Source organism: Canis aureus, chromosome 10 (assembly GCF_053574225.1).
Source record: "Canis aureus isolate CA01 chromosome 10, VMU_Caureus_v.1.0, whole genome shotgun sequence".
Classification (NCBI taxonomy): Eukaryota; Metazoa; Chordata; class Mammalia; order Carnivora; family Canidae; genus Canis; species Canis aureus.
Window position 1 is genome coordinate 55,678,833 of NC_135620.1, and position 21,709 is coordinate 55,700,541.

The following is a 21,709-nucleotide window of genomic DNA, read 5'->3' on the forward strand; positions in this document are numbered from 1 at the left end:
GTAAGTTTTTTTCTCTAGCTTACTTTTTTTTTTTAAGTTTTTTAATTAAGAAAAGCATATTAGGGCAGCCCCGGTGGCTCAGCGGCTTAGCGCTGCCTTCAGCCCAGGGCGTGATCCTGGAAACCCAGGATTGAGTCCCACATCAGGCTTCCTGCATGGAGCCTGCTTCTTCCTCTGCTTGTGTTTGCCTCTCTCTCTCTCTTTGTCTCTCATGAATAAATAAAATCTTTAAAAAAAAAAAACATATTAAAGTACATTTATGGGGTTGCCCAGGTGGCTCAGTTAGTTAAGCAGTTCAGGTCATGATCTCAGGGTCCCAGGATCAAGCTCCACACTGGGCTCCCTGCTCATTGGGAAGCCTGCTTCTCCCTCTCCTTCTGCCCCTCCCCCTGCTCGTGTGTGCTTTCTGTCAAATAAAATCCTTAAAATATATATTTACAATACTGCACTATATTGGAAAAAAAACACATATGAACAGATCCGTGTAGCTCTACCCTGTGTTGTGCAAGGCTCAACTGTACCTATGTAGGAACCTAATTTGCATGTAGAATCCTAGCAGCAAGGGAATCTGGAAATCAGTGTCATGTCTCCAGTGTCTGGTTACAGGAAGGCACCCCGGGAGATGGGAATGGATGCTGACCATCATTTGACCTTACCTGCCAACGGGGTGATGGAGAAGTCAGTGTCTGGCAGGGCGTTGTGAGGCGCAGGAATGGGACCTAGACGGGTATGTGGCTAATGCTCAAAGTTAAATCTTCACAGTGCTTTTGAGGCAGTGGGAGTGGCTGAGGTCTGTGGTTCTCAGCACTGGGGAGCCAGGACCAGTGAAGGAGGGAAGATAAATCAGTTCTCTCTGAAAATGCGACGGGTGGGAAGTTCACACAGCAGCGGGGCCAACCCTGAAGGAAGACATGGAAATGAGTCTTGGGATGACTCATTCAGGACATATCGTCCTCGTGTTTCTTTGAGCCCTGGATGCAGTTCTCAGGCTGCTTCTGAGCTGAGGTCATGCCTAGAGTGCATGTTTCCCAGGCTCTGTGCTGGTTTGTCTCATTTGTGTCTGATCCCGGGTAGTGCATAAGTACATCCTTTGTTTCCCTCCAACAGAGGTGTGAGCAGGAAATCTAAATACCCCATTTGTCTTTAAGCTGCTGTGAAAATCAAGTATGTGACTCTGCATCAGAAAAAAAAATATCCTGATCTGTCTAGGTGAAGAGAACTCCTGGTGGGCTCATAGGGTAGAATGTGTTTCCATGAATACTTTTAAAGTTTTTTTTTTTTTAATTTTTATTTATTTATGATAGTCACAGAGAGAGAGAGAGAGAGAGAGGCAGAGACATAGGCAGAGGGAGAAGCAGGCTCCATGCACTGGGAGCCCGACGTGGGATTCGATCCCGGGTCTCCAGGATCGCGCCCTGGGCCAAAGGCAGGCGCTAAACCGCTGCACCACCCAGGGATCCCCATGAATACTTTTAGATTCTGATGGGTTTGACACGGTGAGACTTCATTTCCAGGAATGATCGGATCACAGCATGTGAGCAGGACTCTGAACAACCTCTGTGCTGGTGGGGAAGCAGCCTGTCTTCACTCACACAGAGGTGTGGTGCCAATGGGCAAAACTCTAGAACTTAGGCAAATAAATACTTGGGTTGGCTGCCCACAGTGTACCTGCTAAATGTAGGGGATATGTTCTCAGGGGTTGACTGAAAAACACATTTCTGTGCGTCCAGGGGTTTATGGATCTACTTGAGAAGGCTTGTGAGAGGGAACCTAGCCTAGTACGTGCCATATAAGCAGTCAGTGTCTGCTGAATGATCACAGTACATGAACTGCACCTTCTTTCCATGGCTGAGATGTTAGGCAGTCAACACCTGTAGGATAATGGAATCATAGTAGGTTTTTTCCCTAGCTCTACAAAAACATTTATTTACTAACACATTCACCTTGATCCCACAAAGTTTTTTGCCATAATGTCTCCTGACGTCCTCCCCACCCCCCCCCCCCGTGTCTTTTTTGAAAAAAGGGAGACTGTGGGCTAGATGCTTGCAGTTTTAGTAAGATTTGGAGTTTGTAGAATAATCTCAACTGTTGAGCATTGGTTAGCAGAATGAAGTCTCTCCCCTGGAGGGAAGTCTCTGCTTGTGGCCCTGACCCTCTGGACACTGTTAACAGTGATGAGGTAAAAGAAATTATATTTAACAACACTTACAGGAGTCCTCAACCTGGAAATAGCTAGATAAAATTCTTTAAAGTGTCTCCCTTTAGAAACTTTTACATAGTGTCCTGATTAGAAAACCGTTGAGGGATCCCTGGGTGGCGCAGCGGTTTGGCGCCTGCCTTTGGCCCAGGGCGCGATCCTGGAGACCCGGGATCGAATCCCACGTCAGGCTCCTGGTGCATGGAGCCTGCTTCTCCCTCTGCCTGTGTCTCTGCCTCTCTCTCTCTCTCTCTCTGTGACTATCATAAATAAATTAATTAAAAAAAAAAAAACCGTTGAAAGAAAAGTAGAACTGTATATCCTTTACCCCGATTCTCCCGCCATTGATATGTTGTCCCACTTAATTTGCTTTATGCATTTATAGATTTCTTCTTGAGCCATTTGGGAAAATTTGAGAATAGCATCCTACCCTTTTTTTTTTTTTTTTAAAGATTTTATTATTTATTCATGAGACAGAGAGAGAGAGCGAGGCAGAGACACAGGCAGAGGGAGAAGCAGGCTCCATGCAGGGAGCCCGATGTGGGACTCGATCCTGGGTCTCCAGGATCACACCCTAGGCCGAAGGCAGGCGCTAAACCGCTGAGCCACCCAGGCTGCCCTAGCATCCTACCCTTTTACCTATCAGGACTGTAGCGTGTTTCCTAAGGACAAGGACTTTCTCTTCCACAGCCACGGCACATTCATCAATAGCGGGAAACAGAACAGTGACACCATTCTAATATCTAGCCCTCAGTTCATCTTCAAATTTTGCCGATCACACTCCTTTGGTCTTGTTTAACCTATCTGAAACAGTTCCTTGGCCTTTGCTTTCTTGACCTTGATGTTTTTATTTTTTATTTTTTTTTATTTTTATTTATTTATTTTTTTAAAGACTTTATTTATTCATGAGAGACACACACAGAGAGAGAGGCAGAGGCATAGGCAGAGGGAGAAGCAGGCTCCATGCACCGGGAGCCCGACGTGGGACTCGATCCTGGGTCTCCAGGATCACGCCCTGGGCCGAAGGCGGCGCTAAACTGCTGTGCCACCGGGGCTGCCCGACCTTGATGTTTTTAAAGGTAAGGTCAGGTACTGTGTGGGATGTCCCTCAAGTTGGGTTTGTCAGGTGTTTCCTTGTGTTTAGATCCAGGATACATTTTTGGCGGGAAAATCAGACATGATGCTATGTTCCAAGTGTATCATGGGCAGAGTCACGTGATGTTTGTTCTATACTTGTGACGCTTTTATTACTTGGTTAGGTTGTGTTCTCCATCATGAAGTCACCATGAGTTTTAGCTTCAGTTGAAGATTCTTGTTGAATCAGTTACCAAGATGGTTGCAAAATGATTTTCTAACCCTATCATTTCTTACACAGAGGAAGCCCTCTTCTCTCTCCTGTTAAAATGTTTTTGTTCATTTAGTTATCAGGATGGACCTGTAGATTCTTACTTTATTTTGTGAACATTATTACTATTATATTTTGATGTTCAGATTGTACCACATCTGGCCAATTGTTTTTTTTTAATATTTTATTTTATTTTTTTAAATTTACTTATGATAGTCACACAGAGAGGGAAAGAGAGGCAGAGACATAGGCAGAGGGAGAAGCAGGCTCCATGCACCGGGAGCCCGATGTGGGATTCGATCCTGGATCTCCAGGATCGCGCCCTGGGCCAAAGGCGGGCACTAAACCACTGCGCCACCCAGAGATCCCACATCTGGCCAATCTGAGTTCCTTCAAAGCAGCTCCTGTATCCCCATCATTTCAAGGGTGCTTCCTTACTTTCTGGCCCCAAATATTCCAGCCATCTTGTACTTTCCCTGCTCTAGCCCTAGAATCAGCCTTTTATCCAAGGAGCCCAAATAGATGACGTGAATAATGGGCCAAAGCCAAGATGTGAAATATCATTCTGACAATCAGGCTCTTTAGCTGTGCTCAGGCAAGAACAGTGTTCCAAGCAGATGTTGACAGCTGTGTTGTGAGTTGCTCAGAATGCACCAGGAGGGCCATGCTAGGCCGGACTTCATTTAAAAAGGATGCTAATCATGGTGGATGGGTTCTGGAGCCCCAGGGCCATAAGTGCACCACAAAATTCTGGACAAGGGAGAAAGATCTAATGGGATGAGTATGTTCAAGTTGAGAGAAACTGCTTACAGTTGAAACAAGTCCATCAGGTCCTGTGGGAACCCACCATGAAGAACCATTTCCTCATGGAGAAAGAGAGCAGCATTTCTTTTGTGTTGTTGGAAGGAAGGAGAGGGAAAGTGGGCCAGGGCTGCTAAAGACTATGTAGGATCAAGCACTGTTCTAAGACACAATGCTAGCTTGTATCTGGTCTGGCCACACTGTGTCCACCATTCCCTACTCAGGGCCTCCTTGAAAAAGCAGGGCTTTTCTTGGGCTTGAAAAGCAGTTTTAAAATGTCAGCGCCATCGACAGAGGAACAAACAAGGTGAAGGCTATGAATGGTTTGGGAATCCCAAGCATACAGTCAGGGCTGGCCTCACGAGTGTGCCAAGTGTGTAGTTGCAGAGACCACCTCAGGGTAGTGGCCTCAACAGGATATGGAGACCTGGATGAAGCTGTGTTGGTTTTTGTTGTGCTTGTACACTCCCATCAATAGGCACCAATGTGTGGGCCTGACTGGCCAGCAGGAAAGGCCAGGGAAGCCACAGATCAAGATATTTGGGTAGGCTGAGGGGGCAGCTGAGACCTGTTGCACTCTGTACCAGGGTTAGGCTTTCACCTGTGACAACCCATTGGAGGGGAAACCCTTAGCTACTGAAGTCCAAAAGCAAGTGACCCAAGGAAACAGTATTCTTTGAGAATCCTATCTTCAGACCTATAATTGCCACTCGGAGAGCTGGGAGATCCTTCCTGAGATGCAGGACAGGATGCCTCCACTCTGCCTTTGGGCTCTACCTGACACACCCAGACCACTGGAGTGGGTCTGGAGAAATGACCAGGATATGGTGAGACAGTCTACAATGTGGCATATATGAAAGAAGGCTAGGAGCCGGGTGGACCAAGGAGCATAAGGCTGCTGTCTGCAAATTTCTGGAGAGTTGTCACACAGGGAAGAGATGTCCTTTGGGGGCTCCAGAAGGTAGAGAGATGCTAGGAGTGGGGTTGGGTTTATTTCCTCACCCATCCCTCCATTCATCCATCCATCTACCCATGCATCCAACTTAGTCTGTGCCGGGCATAGAGGATCAATAGGACTGCTTTCACAAGGCATGGGGTAAGGGATCAGAGAAATCAACAGATTTTTGCAATATGGAGGGTTCAGTGCCATCATGGGGTAACATGGGAGGAGGGGGACTACTGAGATTTGAAGGGATCAGGAAAGATGGTCTTTGAAGTGATAATGAAGTAAGATCCTGAAGTATGGGTAGGAGTTAGCCAGGGAGAGAGAGAGATTTTGGCTCACTTGAGGGGAAGACAGAACAGGTTCTCTTGGACGGGCCCTGCGCACTCGACCGGAGCAGGCTGCTCACTTCCTACCTGCCCCTACCCATGGGAGATCAAGGATGGGTAGCCCAACTCCAAGTGATTGAGCAGAACGTGGGCACTGTGTGGGTCTCCACGGTTCCTTTTTCTGCCAAAGCTTTAGGTAACAGCCTTCTCCTGCCTACAAGCTCTGAACATCTGACAGCGAACTTTCACCTGCTGGGCCTTAACAAGCATCACCATTCAGAGCCTCAATTCCTTTTGTAAAAAATAGGGCAATGACCTCACCAAGTCAGTATTTGGCATACTGTTGATGGAACAGAAGACAGTTTTAGTATATCAAAGTACATGAGGTTTTGCCAGTCAAGATAAACTGCCGTAACCAGTAATATATCTGGTTCCAACAAAGGCTTATTTGCTTATGGTATTATGAATATTTTAAGTTTGTTTTAAATGGGTATTAGGAAACACTACCTTTGCATTTAATAGTGATGTAGAGAGAGGAGGGGCAAGATGGCAGAAGAGTAGGGTCCCCAAATCACCTGTCCCCACCAAATTACCTAGATAACCTTCAAATTATCCTGAAAATCTATGAATTCGGCCTGAGATTTAAAGAGAGACCAGCTGGAATGCTACAGTGAGAAGAGTTCGCGCTTCTATCAAGGTAGGAAGACGGGGAAAAAGAAATAAAGAAACAAAAGGCCTCCAAGGGGGAGGGGCCCCGCGAGGAGCCGGGCTGAGGCCGGGGCGAGTGTCCCCAGGACAGGAGAGCCCCGCCCCGGAGACGCAGGAGCTGCACCGACCTTCCCGGGCGGAAAGGGGCTCGCAGGGAGGTGGAGCAGGACCCAGGAGGGCGGGGATGCCCTCGGGCTCCCTGGGACACTAACAGAGGAGCTGCGCCCTGGGGAGAGTGCGCCGAGCTCCCTAAGGGCTGCAGCGCGCACGGCGGGAGGAGCTCGGGGTGCTCGGGCGGCGGCTCCGCGGAGGGGGCTGCGCGCCCGGAGCGCGAATCCAACAGCGCAGGCCCCGGAGCACAGGGCGCCGGGACACAGCCCAGGATCCGGCCTCCCCCCGGGACAGGCAGAGGCCGGAGGGCCCAGGACCGCAAGGACGCTCCTGCCCAGAGCTGAGCAGATCAGCGGCCCCGCCCCGGAGCCTCCAGGCCCTGCAGACGGAGAGCTCCAGAGCTACTGCGGGGGCTGAATCCAGGTTTACAGAGCTGGCCCCGCCACTGGGGCTGTTCCTCCTGGGGCCTCACGGGGTAAACAACCCCCACTGAGCCCTGCACCAGGCAGGGGGCAGAGCAGCTCCCCCAAGTGCTAACACCTGAAAATCAGCACAACAGGCCCCTCCCCCAGAAGACCAGCTAGACGGACAAGTTCCAGGGGAAGTCAAGGGACTTAAAGTATACAGAATCAGAATATGCTCCCCTGTGGTTTTTTGTTGTTGTTGTTGGCTTTTTTGGTGGTTTTTTGTGTGTGTGTGTGTTTTTTTTTTTTTTTTTTTGCTTTTTGATTTGTTTCCTTCCCCACCTTTTTTTTCTTTCTTTTTCTTCCCTTTTCTTTTTTTCTCCTTTTTTCTTTTTTCTTTTTCTCTTTTCTTTCCCTCCTCTCTTTTTCTCCTTTTCCCAATACAACTTGCTTTTGGCCACTCTGCACTGAGCAAAATGACTAGAAGGAAAACCTCACCTCAAAAGAAAGAATCAGAAACAGTCCTCTCTCCGACAGAGTTACAAAATCTGGATTACAATTCAATGTCAGAAAGCCAATTCAGAAGCACTATTATACAGCTACTGGTGGCTCTAGAAAAAAGCATAAAGGACTCAAGAGACTTCATGACTGCAGAATTTAGAGCTAATCAGGCAGAAATTAAAAATCAATTGAATGAGATGCAATCCAAACTAGAAGTCCTAACGATGAGGGTTAATGAGGTGGAAGAACGAGTGAGTGACATAGAAGACAAGTTGATGGCAAAGAGGGAAACTGAGGAAAAAAGAGACAAAAGACCATGAGGATAGATTAAGGGAAATAAACGACAGCCTGAGGAAGAAAAACCTATGTTTAATTGGGGTTCCCGAGGGCGCCGAAAGGGACAGAGGGCCAGAATATGTATTTGAACAAATCCTAGCTGAAAACTTTCCTAATCTGGGAAGGGAAACAGGCATTCAGATCCAGGAAATAGAGAGATCCCCCCCTAAAATCAATAAAAACCGTTCAACACCTCGACATTTAATAGTGAAGCTTGCAAATTCCAAAGATAAAGAGAAGATCTTTAAAGCAGCAAGAGACAAGAAATCCCTGACTTTTATGGGGAGGAGTATTAGGGTAACAGCAGACCTCTCCACAGAGACCTAGCAGGCCAGAAAGGGCTGGCAGGATATATTCAGGGTCCTAAATGAGAACATGCAACCAAGAATACTTTATCCAGCAAGGCTCTCATTCAAAATGGAAGGAGAGATAAAGAGCTTCCAAGACGGGCAGGAACTGAAAGAATATGTGACCTCCAAACCAGCTCTGCAAGAAATTTTAAGGGGGACTCTTAAAATTCCCCTTTAAGAAGTTCAGTGGAACAATCCACAAAAACAAGGACTGAATAGATATCATGGTGACACTAAACTCATATCTCTCAATAGTAACTCTGAACGTGAATGGGCTTAATGACCCCATCAAAAGGCACAGGGTTTCAGATTGGATAAAAAAGCAGGACCCATCTATTTGCTGTCTACAAGAGACTCATTTTAGACAGAAGGACACCTACAGCCTGAAAATAAAAGGTTGGAGAACCATTTACCATTCGAATGGTCCTCAAAAGAAAGCAGGGGTAGCCATCCTTATATCAGATAAACTAAAATTTACCCTGAAGACTGTAGTGAGAGAAGAAGAGGGACACTATATCATACTTAAAGGATCTATCCACCAAGAGGACTTAACAATCCTCAATATATATGCCCCGAATGTGGGAGCTCCCAAATATTTAAATCAGTTAATAACCAAAGTGAAGAAATAGTTAGATAATAACACACTTATACTTGGTGACTTCAATCTAGCTCTTTCTATACTAGATAGGTCTTCTAAGCACAACATCTCCAAAGAAACGAGAGCTTTAAATGATACACTGGACCAGATGGATTTCACAGATATCTACAGAACTTTACATCCAAACTCAACTGAATACACATTCTTCTCAAGTGCACATGGAACTTTCTCCAGAATAGACCACATACTGGGTCACAAATCGGGTCTGAACCGATACCAAAAGATTGGGATCGTCCCCTGCATATTCTCAGACCATAATGCCTTGAAATTAGAACTAAATCACAACAAGAAGTTTGGAAGGACCTCAAACACGTGGAGGTTAAGGACCATCCTGCTAAAAGATGAAAGGGTCAACCAGGAAATTAAGGAAGAATTAAAAAGATTCATGGAAACTAATGAGAATGAAGATACAACCATTCAAAATCTTTGGGATACAGCAAAAGCAGTCCTAAGGGGGAAATACATTGCAATACAAGCATCCATTCAAAAACTGGAAAGAACTCAAATACAAAAGCTAACCTTACACATAAAGGAGCTAGAGAAAAAACAGCAAATAGATCCTACACCCAGGAGAAGAAGAGAGTTAATAAAGATTCGAGCAGAACTCAACGAAATCGAGACCAGAAGAACTGTGGAACAGATCAACAGAACCAGGAGTTGGTTCTTTGAAAGAATTAATAAGATAGATAAACCATTAGCCAGCCTTATTAAAAAGAAGAGAGAGAAGACTCAAATTAATAAAATCATGAATGAGAAAGGAGAGATCACTACCAACACCAAGGAAATACAAACGATTTTAAAAACATATTATGAACATCTATATGCCAATAAATTAGGCAATCTAGAAGAAATGGACGCATTCCTGGAAAGCCACAAACTACCAAAACTGGAACAGAAAGAAATAGAAAACCTGAACAGGCCAATAGCCAGGGAGGAAATTGAAGCAGTCATCAAAAACCTCCCAAGACACAAAAGTCCAGGGCCAGATGGCTTCCCAGGGGAATTCTATCAAACGTTTAAAGAAGAAACCATACGTATTCTACTAAAGCTGTTTGGAAAGATAGAAAGAGATGGAGTACTTCCAAATTTGTTCTATGAGGCCAGCATCACCTTAATTCCAAAACCAAAGACCCCACCAAAAAGGAGAATTACAGACCAATATCCCTGATGAACATGGATGCAAAAATTCTCAACAAGATACTGGCCAATAGGATCCAACAACACATTAAGAAAATTATTCACCATGACCAAGTAGGATTTATCCCCGGGACACAAGGCTGGTTCAACACTCGTAAAACTATCAGTGTGATTCATCATATCAGCAAGAGAAAAACCAAGAACCATATGATCCTCTCATTAGATGCAGAGAAAGCATTTGACAAAATACAGCATCCATTCCTGATCAAAACTCTTCAGAGTGTAGGGATAGAGGGAACATTCCTCAACATCTTAAAAGCCATCTACAAAAAGCCCACAGCAAATATCATTCTCAATGGGGAAGTACTGGGAGCCTTTCCCCTAAGATCAGGAACAAGACAGGGATGTCCACTCTCACCACTGCTATTCAACATAGTACTGGAAGTCCTAGGCTCAGCAATCAGACAACAAAAAGACATTAAAGGCATTCAAATTGGCAAAGAAGTCAAACTCTCCCTCTTCGCCAATGACATGATACTCTACATAGAAAACCCAAAAGTCTCCACCCTAAGATTGCTAAAACTTATACAGCAATTTGGTAGCGTGGCAGGATACAAAATCAATGCCCAGAAATCAGTGGCATTTCTATACACTAACAATGAGACTGAAGAAAGAGAAATTAAGGAGTCAATCCCATTTACAATTGCACCCAAAAGCATAAGATACCTAGGCATAAACCTAACCAAAGAGGTAAAGGATCTATACCCTAAAAACTATAGAACACTTCTGAAAGAAATTGAGGAAGACACAGAGATGGACAAATATTCCATGCTCATGGATTGGCAGAATTAATATTGTGAAAATGTCAATGTTACCCAGGGCAATTTACACGTTTAATGCAATCCCTATCAAAATACCATGGACTTTCTTCAGAGAGTTAGAACAAATTATTTTAAGATTTGTGTGGAATCAGAAAAGACCCCGAATAGCCAGGGGAATTTTAAAAAAAGAAAACCTTTTCTGGGGGCATCACAATGCCAGATTTCAGGTTGTACTACAAAGCTGTGGTCATCAAGACAGTGTGGTACTGGCACAAAAACAGACACATAGATCAATGGAACAGAATAGATAATCCAGAAGTGGACCCTCAACTTTATGGTCAACTAATATTCGATAAAGGAGGAAAGACTATCCATTGGAAGAAAGTCTCTTCAATAAATGGTGCTGGGAAAACTGGACATCCACATGCAGAAGAATGAGACTGGACCACTCTCTTGCACCATACACAAAGATAAACTCAAAATGGATGAAAGATCTAAATGTGAGACAAGATTCCATCAAAATCCTAGAGGAGAACACAGGCAACACCCTTTTTGAACTTCGCCACAGTAACTTCTTGCAAGATACATCCACGAAGGCAAAAGAAACAAAAGCAAAAATGAACTATTGGGACTTCATCAAGATAAGAAGCTTTTGCACAGCAAAGGATACAGTCAACAAAACTCAAAAACAACCTACAGAATGGGAGAAGATATTTGCAAATGACGTATCAGATAAAGGGCTAGTTTCCAAGATCTATAAAGAACTTCTTAAACTCAACACCAAAGAAACAAACAATCCAATCATGAAATGGGCAAAAGACATGAAGAGAAATCTCACAGAGGAAGACATAGACATGGCCAACACGCACATAAGAAAATGCTCTGCATCACTTGCCATCATGGAAATACAAATCAAAACCACAATGAGAGACCACCTCACACCAGTGAGAATGGGGAAAATTAACAAGGCAGGAAACCACAAATGTTGGAGAGGATGCAGAGAAAAGGGAACCCTCTTACACTGTTGGTGGGAATGTGAACTGGTGCAGCCACTCTGGAAAACTGTGTGGAGGTTCCTCAAAGAGTTAAAAATAGACCTGCCCTACTACCCAGCAATTGCACTATTGGGGATTCACCCCAAAGATACAGATGCAATGAAACGCGGGGACCCCTGCACCCCGATGTTTCTAGCAGCAATGTCCACAATAGCCAAACTGGAAGGAGCCTCGGTGTCCATCGAAAGATGAATGGATAAAGAAGATGTGGTTTATGTATACAATGGAATATTCCTCAGCCATTAGAAACGACAAATACCCACCATTTGCTTCAACGTGGATGGAACTGGAGGGTATTATGCTGAGTGAAGTAAGTCAATCGGAGAAGGACAAACATTATATGTTCTCATTCATTTGGGGAATATAAATAATAGTGAAAGGGAATATAAGGGAAGGGAGAAAAAATGTGTGGGAAATATCAGAAAGGGAGACAGAACATAAAGACTCCTAACTCTGGGAAATGAACTAGGGGTGGTGGAAGGGGAGGTGGGTGGGGGGTGGGGGTGAATGGGTGACGGGCACTGGGGGGGGGCACTTGGCGGGATGAGCACTGGGTGTTATTCTGTATGTTGGTAAATTGAACACCAATAAAAAATAAATTTATTAAAAAAATAGTGATGTAAACATTTTAGTTCTGCAAGGTTAAATGTCTAGGATAGGATCCTTTTTATTTTTTTTATTTTTATCTTTTATTTAAGATTTTATTAAAAAAAAAGATTTTATTTATTTATTCATATGGAGGGGGGCGGACACAGGCAGAGGGAGAAGGAGGTCCATGCAGGGAGCCCGACGTGGGACTTGATCCTGGAGCTCCAGGATCAGGCCCTGGGCTGGAGGCAGTGCCAAACCACTGAGCCACCAGGGCTGCCCGCCCCCCTTTTTTAAATACTTTTATTTATCTGTGAGAGACACAGAGAGAGAGAGACAGAGAGAGGCAGAGGGAGAAGCAGGCTCCACGTTGGGAGCCCGTTGTGGGACTCGATCCTGGGACTCCAGGATCATTCCCGAAGCCGAAGGCAGGCGCTCAACCGCTGAGCCACCCAGGTGTCCCCGAAGATAGGATCCTGAGATGGGAAAAGGACATTGGAGAATGACTACATTAGTAGCACTTTAATGTTAGGTAATAACAATGAGCCCATACTGGTTGGTTTTGATGGACAGACCATCTTACAGTCTTCGTGTGGTACCACAGGGGCAGGGAGGGTAATACAGGAACTCTGTGCTGTCTGCTCACTTGTTCTATAAATCTAAAACTCTTCTGAAAAATAATTTAAAAAGAGAATTTGAAGAAAAATATTAAGTACTAACTTTCTCCTCAGCTGGCATGCAGATACGACAAAAACTAAGGTGCTGAGTGAAGCCGGGAAAAGCAAGTTCATGATCTCAAAACCTTGTCCTCTACTCCAGGTACCATTACTGCTCCTCCCCACATAGCCCAGGGGGTGGGGGGCTGCAATCCACTCCCTGACTTGGCTACCCAGACCTTGGGACCCAGAATTGTGGGAACATGCTGAACGGACGAGACCGTGGGGGCATCAGTCTCCTTCAGCTAAAGGAGCAGTGCCTCGGGAAGGCTGAGTGGGTGCCTGCATCCAGCCACCTGGGAATTCTAGCATGTACGCAGGCCAAGAAAAGTCTCCCGAGAGGGTTTCTTTTAAAATATATAACTTTATTTTGGTTGCAGAGATTTTCGTAAGCATTCGGTTCACAGAAAAGTCATTACAAAATAACAAAGGCAGCATTTTGTACAGCGACTCACATTGGGGCCACCAGAGAAGTGCAAAGGACAGTGCTGGGGATGGGAGGGGCCGGCGCTCTTGTGCCCAAAGTCCCCAGAGAGAAGCCAGTGCTCCTGGCTCCCTCTAGCTACCCCCTTCCACCCTGCCCAGGAGAGCAGCACCAAGGGCCTGGCACAACCAGCCTGGGAAGCCACTGGCAAGGTGCACAACAGCCACCCCGACAGGCTGGCGAAGGCCCTGCATGAAAGGCCGAGTGGGAGGGGGGTTGCTCCGGCTGAGCCAGTCCTGCATTCAGCCCCCCATCCTCAAGCGGGTGGGATCTGAGCCCACCTGGCGCTGGAACCCTGACACATTCACAGTACGGTTCCGTAAAGCCCTTTGGGAGGCCCTTCCTCCCCTCACTCAGGCTACTAACCCTACCCCACCCCTGGGCTAGGAACTGGGGACAGACCGTGAGACCTGGTCCTGCTCTCCAGGAGCTCACAGGCAGGTGAGTGGGACAGGGATGGACCCAGAAAACTCCAAAGCAAGGCAGAAAGTGCTCAGTACCTGAGAGGGAGCAGAGAAAGGGCAGCACAGCCTCAGAGGAGGAAGAGCATTGTCACTGTAGGGAGGGGAGCTCTGGAGAAGGCAGTGTCTCAGCTAAACCTCACAGACTAGGTGGGACATGGACAGGTGCAGATGGCAAGGGCATGCCAAGAAGGGGACAGAGCACGGGCCAAGGCACAGAGTGGGGAACCGTGGTAGGTCAGTGACGCAGGCAGTTATCCATGAGAGCACGGATACAGACAAGGGGTCCTGGGCGCCTCCATCTCCAGAAGTCTGGTGCCAGGAGGAGCAGCTAGTAGGGGCATGTGCAGACTCTGAACCCCCGTGCTGCAGGCCCCGAGTTCGGGAGCTCCCTGAGGGCAGAGTGGAGTCTTGTGCATCCCTGCCCTTCCCAGCCTGGCACCTAGGCTGCTCAAAGGAGGCCTTCTCCACACTGCCCTTCTGTTTCAGCATGTCCCTGGTCATCCCGGGGGCAGCCATTCCAGAAGGGCTCCCAGTCCCCCTCATGGTCCATGTTCAAGTCTCAACTCCTCTAGCCTCTGCAGACCGCCGGGAGGGGGTGGCCGTGGCCTTGCGGGCATCAAGACGGGTCCAGGAAAGGGAAGCCTCTGGGGCTCTCTCCACCCCACTAGAATCACCTCCTCCCTCAGGAGTCCATCTGCTCCTTCCTGACAAGAGTCCAGGTTTGGTGTGTGTAAAATAAAACTTCCTTGTCATTTAAACAGACTCAACTAAAGCTTTAGTATCAATTTTCCCCAACTCTTCATAACCTCTATAAGAACTTCAGTGACAGGAAACCCACCCATCTCTCTCTTTCTTCGTCCCCAGGAAGCCAGTTTTCTCTGGGGTTCAGGGAGGCGGAGGACCAAGAGGGGCCCAGAGTCCCTCAGATGCTGCTTCTTCCATCCTGACGCTGCCTTTACCTCCTGGCTCAGCTGAACACCCATCAGAGCCTAGCGCGGGGTGTGGGGCTGCTGCTCCTGGAGTCTGGACAGCCCTCCAGTCGCCCCACTCCATGGCTCCCATCCTTACAGAATGGTGCAGAAGACGCTGCGGTTGCTGTGGTAACCACCTTCCACACGGGCTGTGATCCTAGTCGCCATGGCTGTCACCTTCTGCCCACTGTGGGCTGCAGAGGGCCCTCGGAGAGAGCTTTCCAGGTGAGGCCGGGCTGGTGGGTTCACCAGGCGCCATGTGTCAGACCTGGGGGTGCAAAATGCCAGTCCATGAACTCTGAGAGTCTGGAGCATTTGCTGAATGCCCTGACAATCTCACCTTTGGCTTGAGCTCACTGGGTCCAGCCAGGTGTAGGTGCTGCCTCCAAGTTAGTGATACAGCTCAAGGAGGTGGGCACGTGTGGAGCTAAGAGGCAAAAATCCTGCATTCTGGCTCCAGCTGTGCTTTCAACTCTGCACGTAACCTTGGACCAGTTCCCTCTATAAGCTTCAATCTCCCTGTCTCTATAAGGACCTGGAGAACATCAGGGACTTTCTCCTCTTCCATTCTTCCCCTCTCCTGGTGTATGACACGCATGAGGATGGCAGCTTTATTCATAGTCACCTGAAACTTGAGACTACGTACGTACCCTTCAGCTCATGGTTGGGCAAACTGTGGTGCATCCATATGATGGAATGCCACTCAGCAACAAAAAGAGTGAATGAACCGTGACACCACGGGCAAATCTCAGGTGCATCAGGCTAAATGAGAGAAGCCAGACTCGAAAGACTATATACTGTAGGATTTCCGTTTTTATATGACATTCTAGAAACCATAAATCTAAAAAAAAAATCTAAAAAAATTAAAAAAAAAAAAAAAAGAAACCATAAATCTATAGGGGACAGAAGTTGGTGAGTTCTTATGGAGATTATGAAGGGTCAGGGAAAGCTCTGGTCAGGGCTTTCTGTCATTTGAGTTATAAGGAACCACCTCTTATACCAAATCCTAAATTCTTTAAGCCACTGACAGTGTTTTCTGCATTTTTTTAAAAGATTTTATTTATTTATTCATGAGACACACAGAGAGAGAGGGAGAGACACAGGCAGAGGGAGAAGCTCCCTGCAGGGAGCCCGATGTGGGACTCGATCCCAGGACTCCAGGATCACATCCTGGGCTGAGGCAGGCACTACACTGCTGAGCCACCCGGGTGTCCCTCTTCTGCACATTCTTATGATGATTATGTTACAATGAGAAGGACTGTAAAGGTGTGGATAGTTAGAAGCTGGCTATGTAGGCTAAGTGAGGAGCCTGGAGGTATGTTCAAAGAATTGCCAGCATTTGAGTTTGGAAGCAGAAAGCGAGCCTGGAAAGGAAAAATTAGGACTCAACGGTGCACAGTGGATAATGCCAGGCTGACAGGTCTGTGCTATCTGTATCCTGGGGTCTCCACAGTGGCAGGAGGAAGCAGACTACTGGGAGTCCGTGATATGATCTGCTGGGATGTGGGCAGAAAAGATTAGAATTTCTCTTTTTTTAAAATATTTTATAAGTATACTATGTGAGGTTTCCTCAAAACTGTTTTTACTGAAACTGTATATAATTTAAAAAAGAGTAGCGATCACTATTGTAGAATAGGGGGATCCCTCAGACCATGGATGTGACATGACCAGAGCTGATTTAGACAGATTAATCTGGCAGGATGCACAGGACAGCCTGCAGGGGTGGGGCGGGGTGACCAGGCAGGAGGCTGGCGCCGCAGGACAGGGCTATTCACGGTGGATGAGTGACACCGCCAGCACCGGGATAATGATCGTTACCTTCGTAACCAGGCTAGCAGAGCACCACACAAGCAGAACCGAGTCCATCCATACACAAGTGCAACAGCATCCTGGCAACAGGCCACAGGTCAGGGTGAGGGGTGCTGAGACACGAACAGGGGTGATGGCCATTGGGAAGAGGAGGTGTCAGAATTGAGAGGCCCTAGTAACTGCGTGACTGAACTCTGATGTTGGGAGAAGTTGGTCGCAGAGGTCTTGCTGCCAGAACAGAGTGGGGAGGGATGGGGATATCACTGAAAGGGGGTACAGGGAAGGATGGTGAGGGGTTCGGGGCAGAGGAGTGTGAAGCCATGGTGCCACGCAGAGGCAGAGGCAGTAAAACCAAGTAAGAGCAGCAGCACCAGGTAGTTAACATTTTTGGAATACCCCAGACTGTCTGCTAGGTCATGGGACCTGATTTTATTGTAAATCGGTGCCACAATGCGGACATTAGTAAGTGGACTTCACTGAGGCTCCAGCTGGTGAGTAGCTTGCCCGAGGTTCCACAGCCAGTGGCTGGCAGAGCTGAGGTCTGCAGCTCGTTAAAGCCCGTTTCCTCCCAGGGAGGCGGGCGCAGGGCCTCAGCACCAACTGGCATGACCTGATCAGGGCCAAAAGCTGGCAGGACCACAGGGAGCAAAGGGAGCCACGGTCGCTGGGCCTGGCTTCTTTAGTGACCTCACCGTGGTTCTGGAAGACCACAGGCAGACCCCAGACACTTACTTTTTTTTGAAGACCAAGAACTTGTTGTTCTGCAGGATACATTCTCGGTTGTTTGAGATCTGCTGAAAGATGGTCTTGCTGGTCTTGCCCTGGAAGATGATGTTCTCCTGCACCAGGGCCTTGGCGCGGCCCCGCACTGCAATGCCATAGGCCCGGAATGAATGGATCCGGTTCTTTATCACCTAGAAGAGACAGTCAGTCTGTCATACCTCAGGGACTGTGGGGAGCCAGGTAAGGCAAACATCAGTTATAAAACTGAGGGGCGAGAGCACACTAGGTAGGGCAGCACTGAGCCCTGGGAGCTCAGGGAAGGGCGGTGGAGATCAGGGCAGGCTTCCTGAAGGAGATGGCGGGTAAGCTGCAGGAGCTTACCAGGTGCAGCGCAGAGGACAGCTGCTCTAGGGTGAAGGAGCAACATGCAGAGGCCTGGCAGGGAGGGGAGGTTGTACCAGAGGCAAGGACCCTGGCACCCTGACCGAGGCAACAGCGTGTCCCCCATCCCTTCCTCAGTATTCACAGGCTGAGCCAACAAATTCTTTACTCCTCGCCTAAGTCACTACTCATGAAGCTGCAGAGCCAAAGAGAGGCTTTGGGATGGTAATTTCCCAAGTGCAGGGACGGGGTGGGTCGGGCTCAACAGAAAACCCTAGCACCCAGTACAGTGCTTTCCAAAAAAGGGAGCTCAGAGCTCACCTCTGGGGAGCAGATGCAAAACATACTGTGGGAAGTGCTCTTTGAAGTGGGGGTGGGCATGAGCGCCCGATGTCCAGAAAAGGAGTACCTCAGCCTCTTGAAAAAAGTGACGGCCCAGCTATAGGACTGAGGTAGAGAAAGGGGAAAAGGCGATGCCGGGTATATAGGGAGCAGTGTGCACACAGGGCCTCTTCATTAAGCACCTACTGCATACTAGGTCCTGTGGGAGACTGTTCTGTTAGGAGAGGGCTGAAAGAGCTCTGAGCTTGACCTGGAGACCACAGAGATGCCCCCAGGAGCACCCGCACCCTGGCTCCCTGCTGGGGACTCCTGTCTGTCCTTCAGGGCTCAGTGCATGTGCTCCTCTCATGTGAAGCCCCGCTGCGTCTCCCAGGCTGGGTGTGGGCAGGAGGAATGTCGTCCCTGTGGTGCTGAGTGCTTTGGGCTTCTCAGGAGTGAGAGTACGAGGGCTGTCCTAGGGCTGAGCCCTGTGCTGGCACCACGCAGCGTACACACACACACACACACACACACACACACACACACACACACACCTTTGTGTCGGACCTGGGCAAGAGCTGCAGCCCGCTGCCCCGGTTGCCAATGATGTCATTTTCAATGACCACGGTGCTGTCACCCTTGGTGATGATGCCGTGACCTCTGTTGTCATAGATACCGTTGCCCCGGAGCTCCACCTTGCACTGGGCCTCGACCTTGACCCCACTCTGGCGGTTGCAGGAGATGCTGTTGTTGGTCACGCGGGTGAGCTGGCCGCTCTGGGCCACGGTGATACCTCTGTCCCCGTTAGCGTGGATCACATTGGTGATGACGTGCAGCGCCTCACTGCTCTGGACGTAGAGGCCTGAGGCTATGGGGTGGAAAGGGTTGGGGAGTAGTCAGGAAAAACTTTCGTGGAACTGTGCACCCCAGGAGAGAAGTGGGGAAGAAGAGGCAGCGACACTCAGAACCAGCCCCTGGGAGTTACACATCTTTTAAGACGGCTGACAAACTGAGCAGGAGGAAAGCCAGGAACAAGGAAGTGCTGTTCCTTCTGAACAAAGTGCTTAGGAAACAGAAAAGTGATGCCAGACTCCTTGGGCTCAGCTGCTCGTGCCACCCAGGCTCTCCTCCTGTGCTCGCGCACCTCCCAGGTCACCATCCTCCTGCTATTTGCACCTCCTGCGACGGGGTGCTCACTACCTGTTAAAGCTGCCCATTCCACCTCCACAGAGTTGGAATCTGCCTCCTGATTGTTTTGGGACATACTCTTCAGAAGGGAAATTCTGTAATTTTTGAATACAAAAATTTATAAGCTAAATATCTAAAATATATTAGAATTTTGAAAAGAAAATGGTATCTGGGATTGTATATGCTTAGAGACACTACAACGCTTTTAGAAAAGCAGCATAAAAATCAGCAGGCTTAGAGCCACATGACTTGGTCAGGAAGAGACAGTGTGGCAGGGGGACCCGGGGGTGAAGAGGACAATGACTCCCCAGTGGTGACATGCACCCAGCATGAGAGCAAGAGGCACTGGCAGTGCTGGGGTGGAGGGGGTGTGCAGAGGCCAACAGTGGTCCTAGGGGAGCCAGGAGTCTGCAAGTTCCAGCCACCTGCCTGCCACTTCTCCTGTCCTGATGGAGAAGAGCAAATATAAATCAAGTCTCTGTGAATTTATGTGACTTTGCCTGTCCCTCAGGGCCATACGGGGAAAACCCTGAGCTGGGAGGGGACAGAACTCGTTTTCTGCTGGCTCCCACTCTCCCTGCCCTCTGCTGTTCCCAGGGCAGGAGCCTCCGTCGGGAGCCCTGGCCTTGGATCAACTCTGTACATTCCCACCACTCCCCCTCGTCTCAATTCAATAAACAATGAATGAATGTTAGTTTTTATCCAGTTTAAGATAACTGGATAACCCTTATTCTCTGTATAACAAAAAAAAATTGCCAGTTAAACCATGATATGCCATCAATAGCAAATGCATGTCCTTAGATGTTAAGATGTGGACAAAGTGTCCTAGAATGAGTTAGAAACATGTATGTGGGGTGTGGGACTCGGTGGGGCACCGACAGTGACAGCGATGAGGTTCAGCTCCTTGCCTCATGTTCAGAGCCTATCAGAGCTGACAAAACAGCCACAGAAAACAGCTCCCGTCCCAGGGCCCCCAGTAAGTGAGAGGGTAAGGATGGAGGGCACATTCACAGTGGGCTTTGAACTTCAAGTTGTTTGGGCTGTGTGGATGGGGGAAAGGGAATTTCAGGCAACAGAAATAGCAAGAGCTAGGCAGGACTGGAGGTCAGGAAAGAATGGATTTACATTCAGGAAAGAATGTAAATCCAGAGGTCTGGGGTATCAGGTGAAAGGCCAAAAAAGCGAGAAGGGTACCTACGGCAGTGTGAGCACGGAAGGCTCTGGAGCAGGGACACACTCACCTCCATTGTGGTTAATACTGTTTGACTCAACGAGAGCTATGGTGACAGGCCGGCGCAGCGGGTCGTCATCCTTCTCCAGCTCCGGCTCCCAAAGGATGGCATCTCCGTCCTCGCTGAAGTTCTCCTGGGCTCCATGACCTCCAGGGAACTCACCAGAACCATCTTTTTGGCTAAACACTGCCACTCCATACAGGCCATTGTAGCTGACGTGGTTACTGGTGACGTGGGGCAGGCTGGACGACATCATCCACACACCACAGCCCTTATTAGCTGGGACAGGAAAAGGAGCTGGTCACGGGCCCTGAGCAGTGGGGGAGGCAGCCCCAGTGTCTCCCCAAGAGGGGAAGCAAAGATGGCACCGGCCTCGGAGACAGAGGCTCTGGTAAGCTAATGGCCTTGGGTAAGTCACTCTATGGCTGGAGGCTTCTCCTTCATATAAGAGGGTAACAATCAGGTCAGTCTCACAACCAGAATCATCCCATAGGGTGTAAAAGTGCTCTGGGAACAGTGAAGGCCACACTTCCAGGTCAGAAGCACACAAGCCCAGAGGGACAGTGCCAAAGGGACCTCAGAGTTCATCCAGTGCAACCCCATCCTGCAGAGAGATGGAGGTGGCCTCTGAGTCCTAGCCCTACCACTTCCTAGCTACGTGACCTTGAGCAGATTATAGACTCTCCGTGTCTCAGTTTTCTTATCTGTACAATGACCGTATCCACCTCAGAAGGCAGTCAGGAGGTTTGAATATGACAGTGCATATAAAGCACCTAGCAAAGAACACATGTCAGCTATTATTATTAGAGCTGCAGTCCAGAGGGTAAGGCTTTGCTCGAAGTCACACATGAGTGAGAACAGTCTCCTTTCTAGGGCTATCCTAGTTCTTCTTCTATTAGAGTTCTAGTTCTTTGGATCAGAAGAAAGGTAAGAGTTAGATGCCCATGCGTCAGAGCCTCAATGGCCCTGTCCTCACACAACTCCCACCTTCTGCTATTTTAAATGGGGATGAAGCTCTCGGTTTTGCTGACCCCTTGGGTTACAAGGGGATTTAGTAGCGGCTTTTGTATTCTGAGAGGGGCTGTGTGGCTGTGGCCTGAGACTGACACTGTCCTTCAGGGCGTATTTGCGGCCCA

The 21,709-nt window shown here is 48.1% G+C and overlaps 1 protein-coding gene and 1 long non-coding RNA gene across 7 annotated transcripts in view; one reads left to right on the forward strand and one right to left on the reverse strand.

The window, feature by feature from the left end:
• Window positions 1-13,344: 13,344 nt before the first annotated feature.
• FBXO10 (F-box protein 10) overlaps window positions 13,345-21,709 on the reverse strand; it is a 64,333-nt gene continuing 55,968 nt past the window's right edge. For 5 of the 6 annotated variants that reach the window (XM_077912572.1, XM_077912576.1, XM_077912575.1 and 2 more), the window contains 4 exons: window positions 20,583-20,852; window positions 18,708-19,021; window positions 17,461-17,642; window positions 13,345-15,187 (listed from right to left, as the gene is read on the reverse strand). In XM_077912572.1, coding sequence (XP_077768698.1) covers window positions 15,013-15,187; window positions 17,461-17,642; window positions 18,708-19,021; window positions 20,583-20,852 — 941 coding nt within the window. In that variant the 3' untranslated portion in view covers window positions 13,345-15,012. Of the gene's footprint in view, window positions 15,188-17,460; window positions 17,643-18,707; window positions 19,022-20,582; window positions 20,853-21,709 lie in introns of those variants that run through there. The other variant, XM_077912578.1, reaches the window with a different exon arrangement.
• LOC144322474 (uncharacterized) lies at window positions 13,487-21,318 on the forward strand. Its single transcript, XR_013388109.1, has 3 exons — window positions 13,487-15,561; window positions 17,496-17,691; window positions 18,826-21,318. It is a non-coding gene; the product is annotated as an uncharacterized LOC144322474 (long non-coding RNA).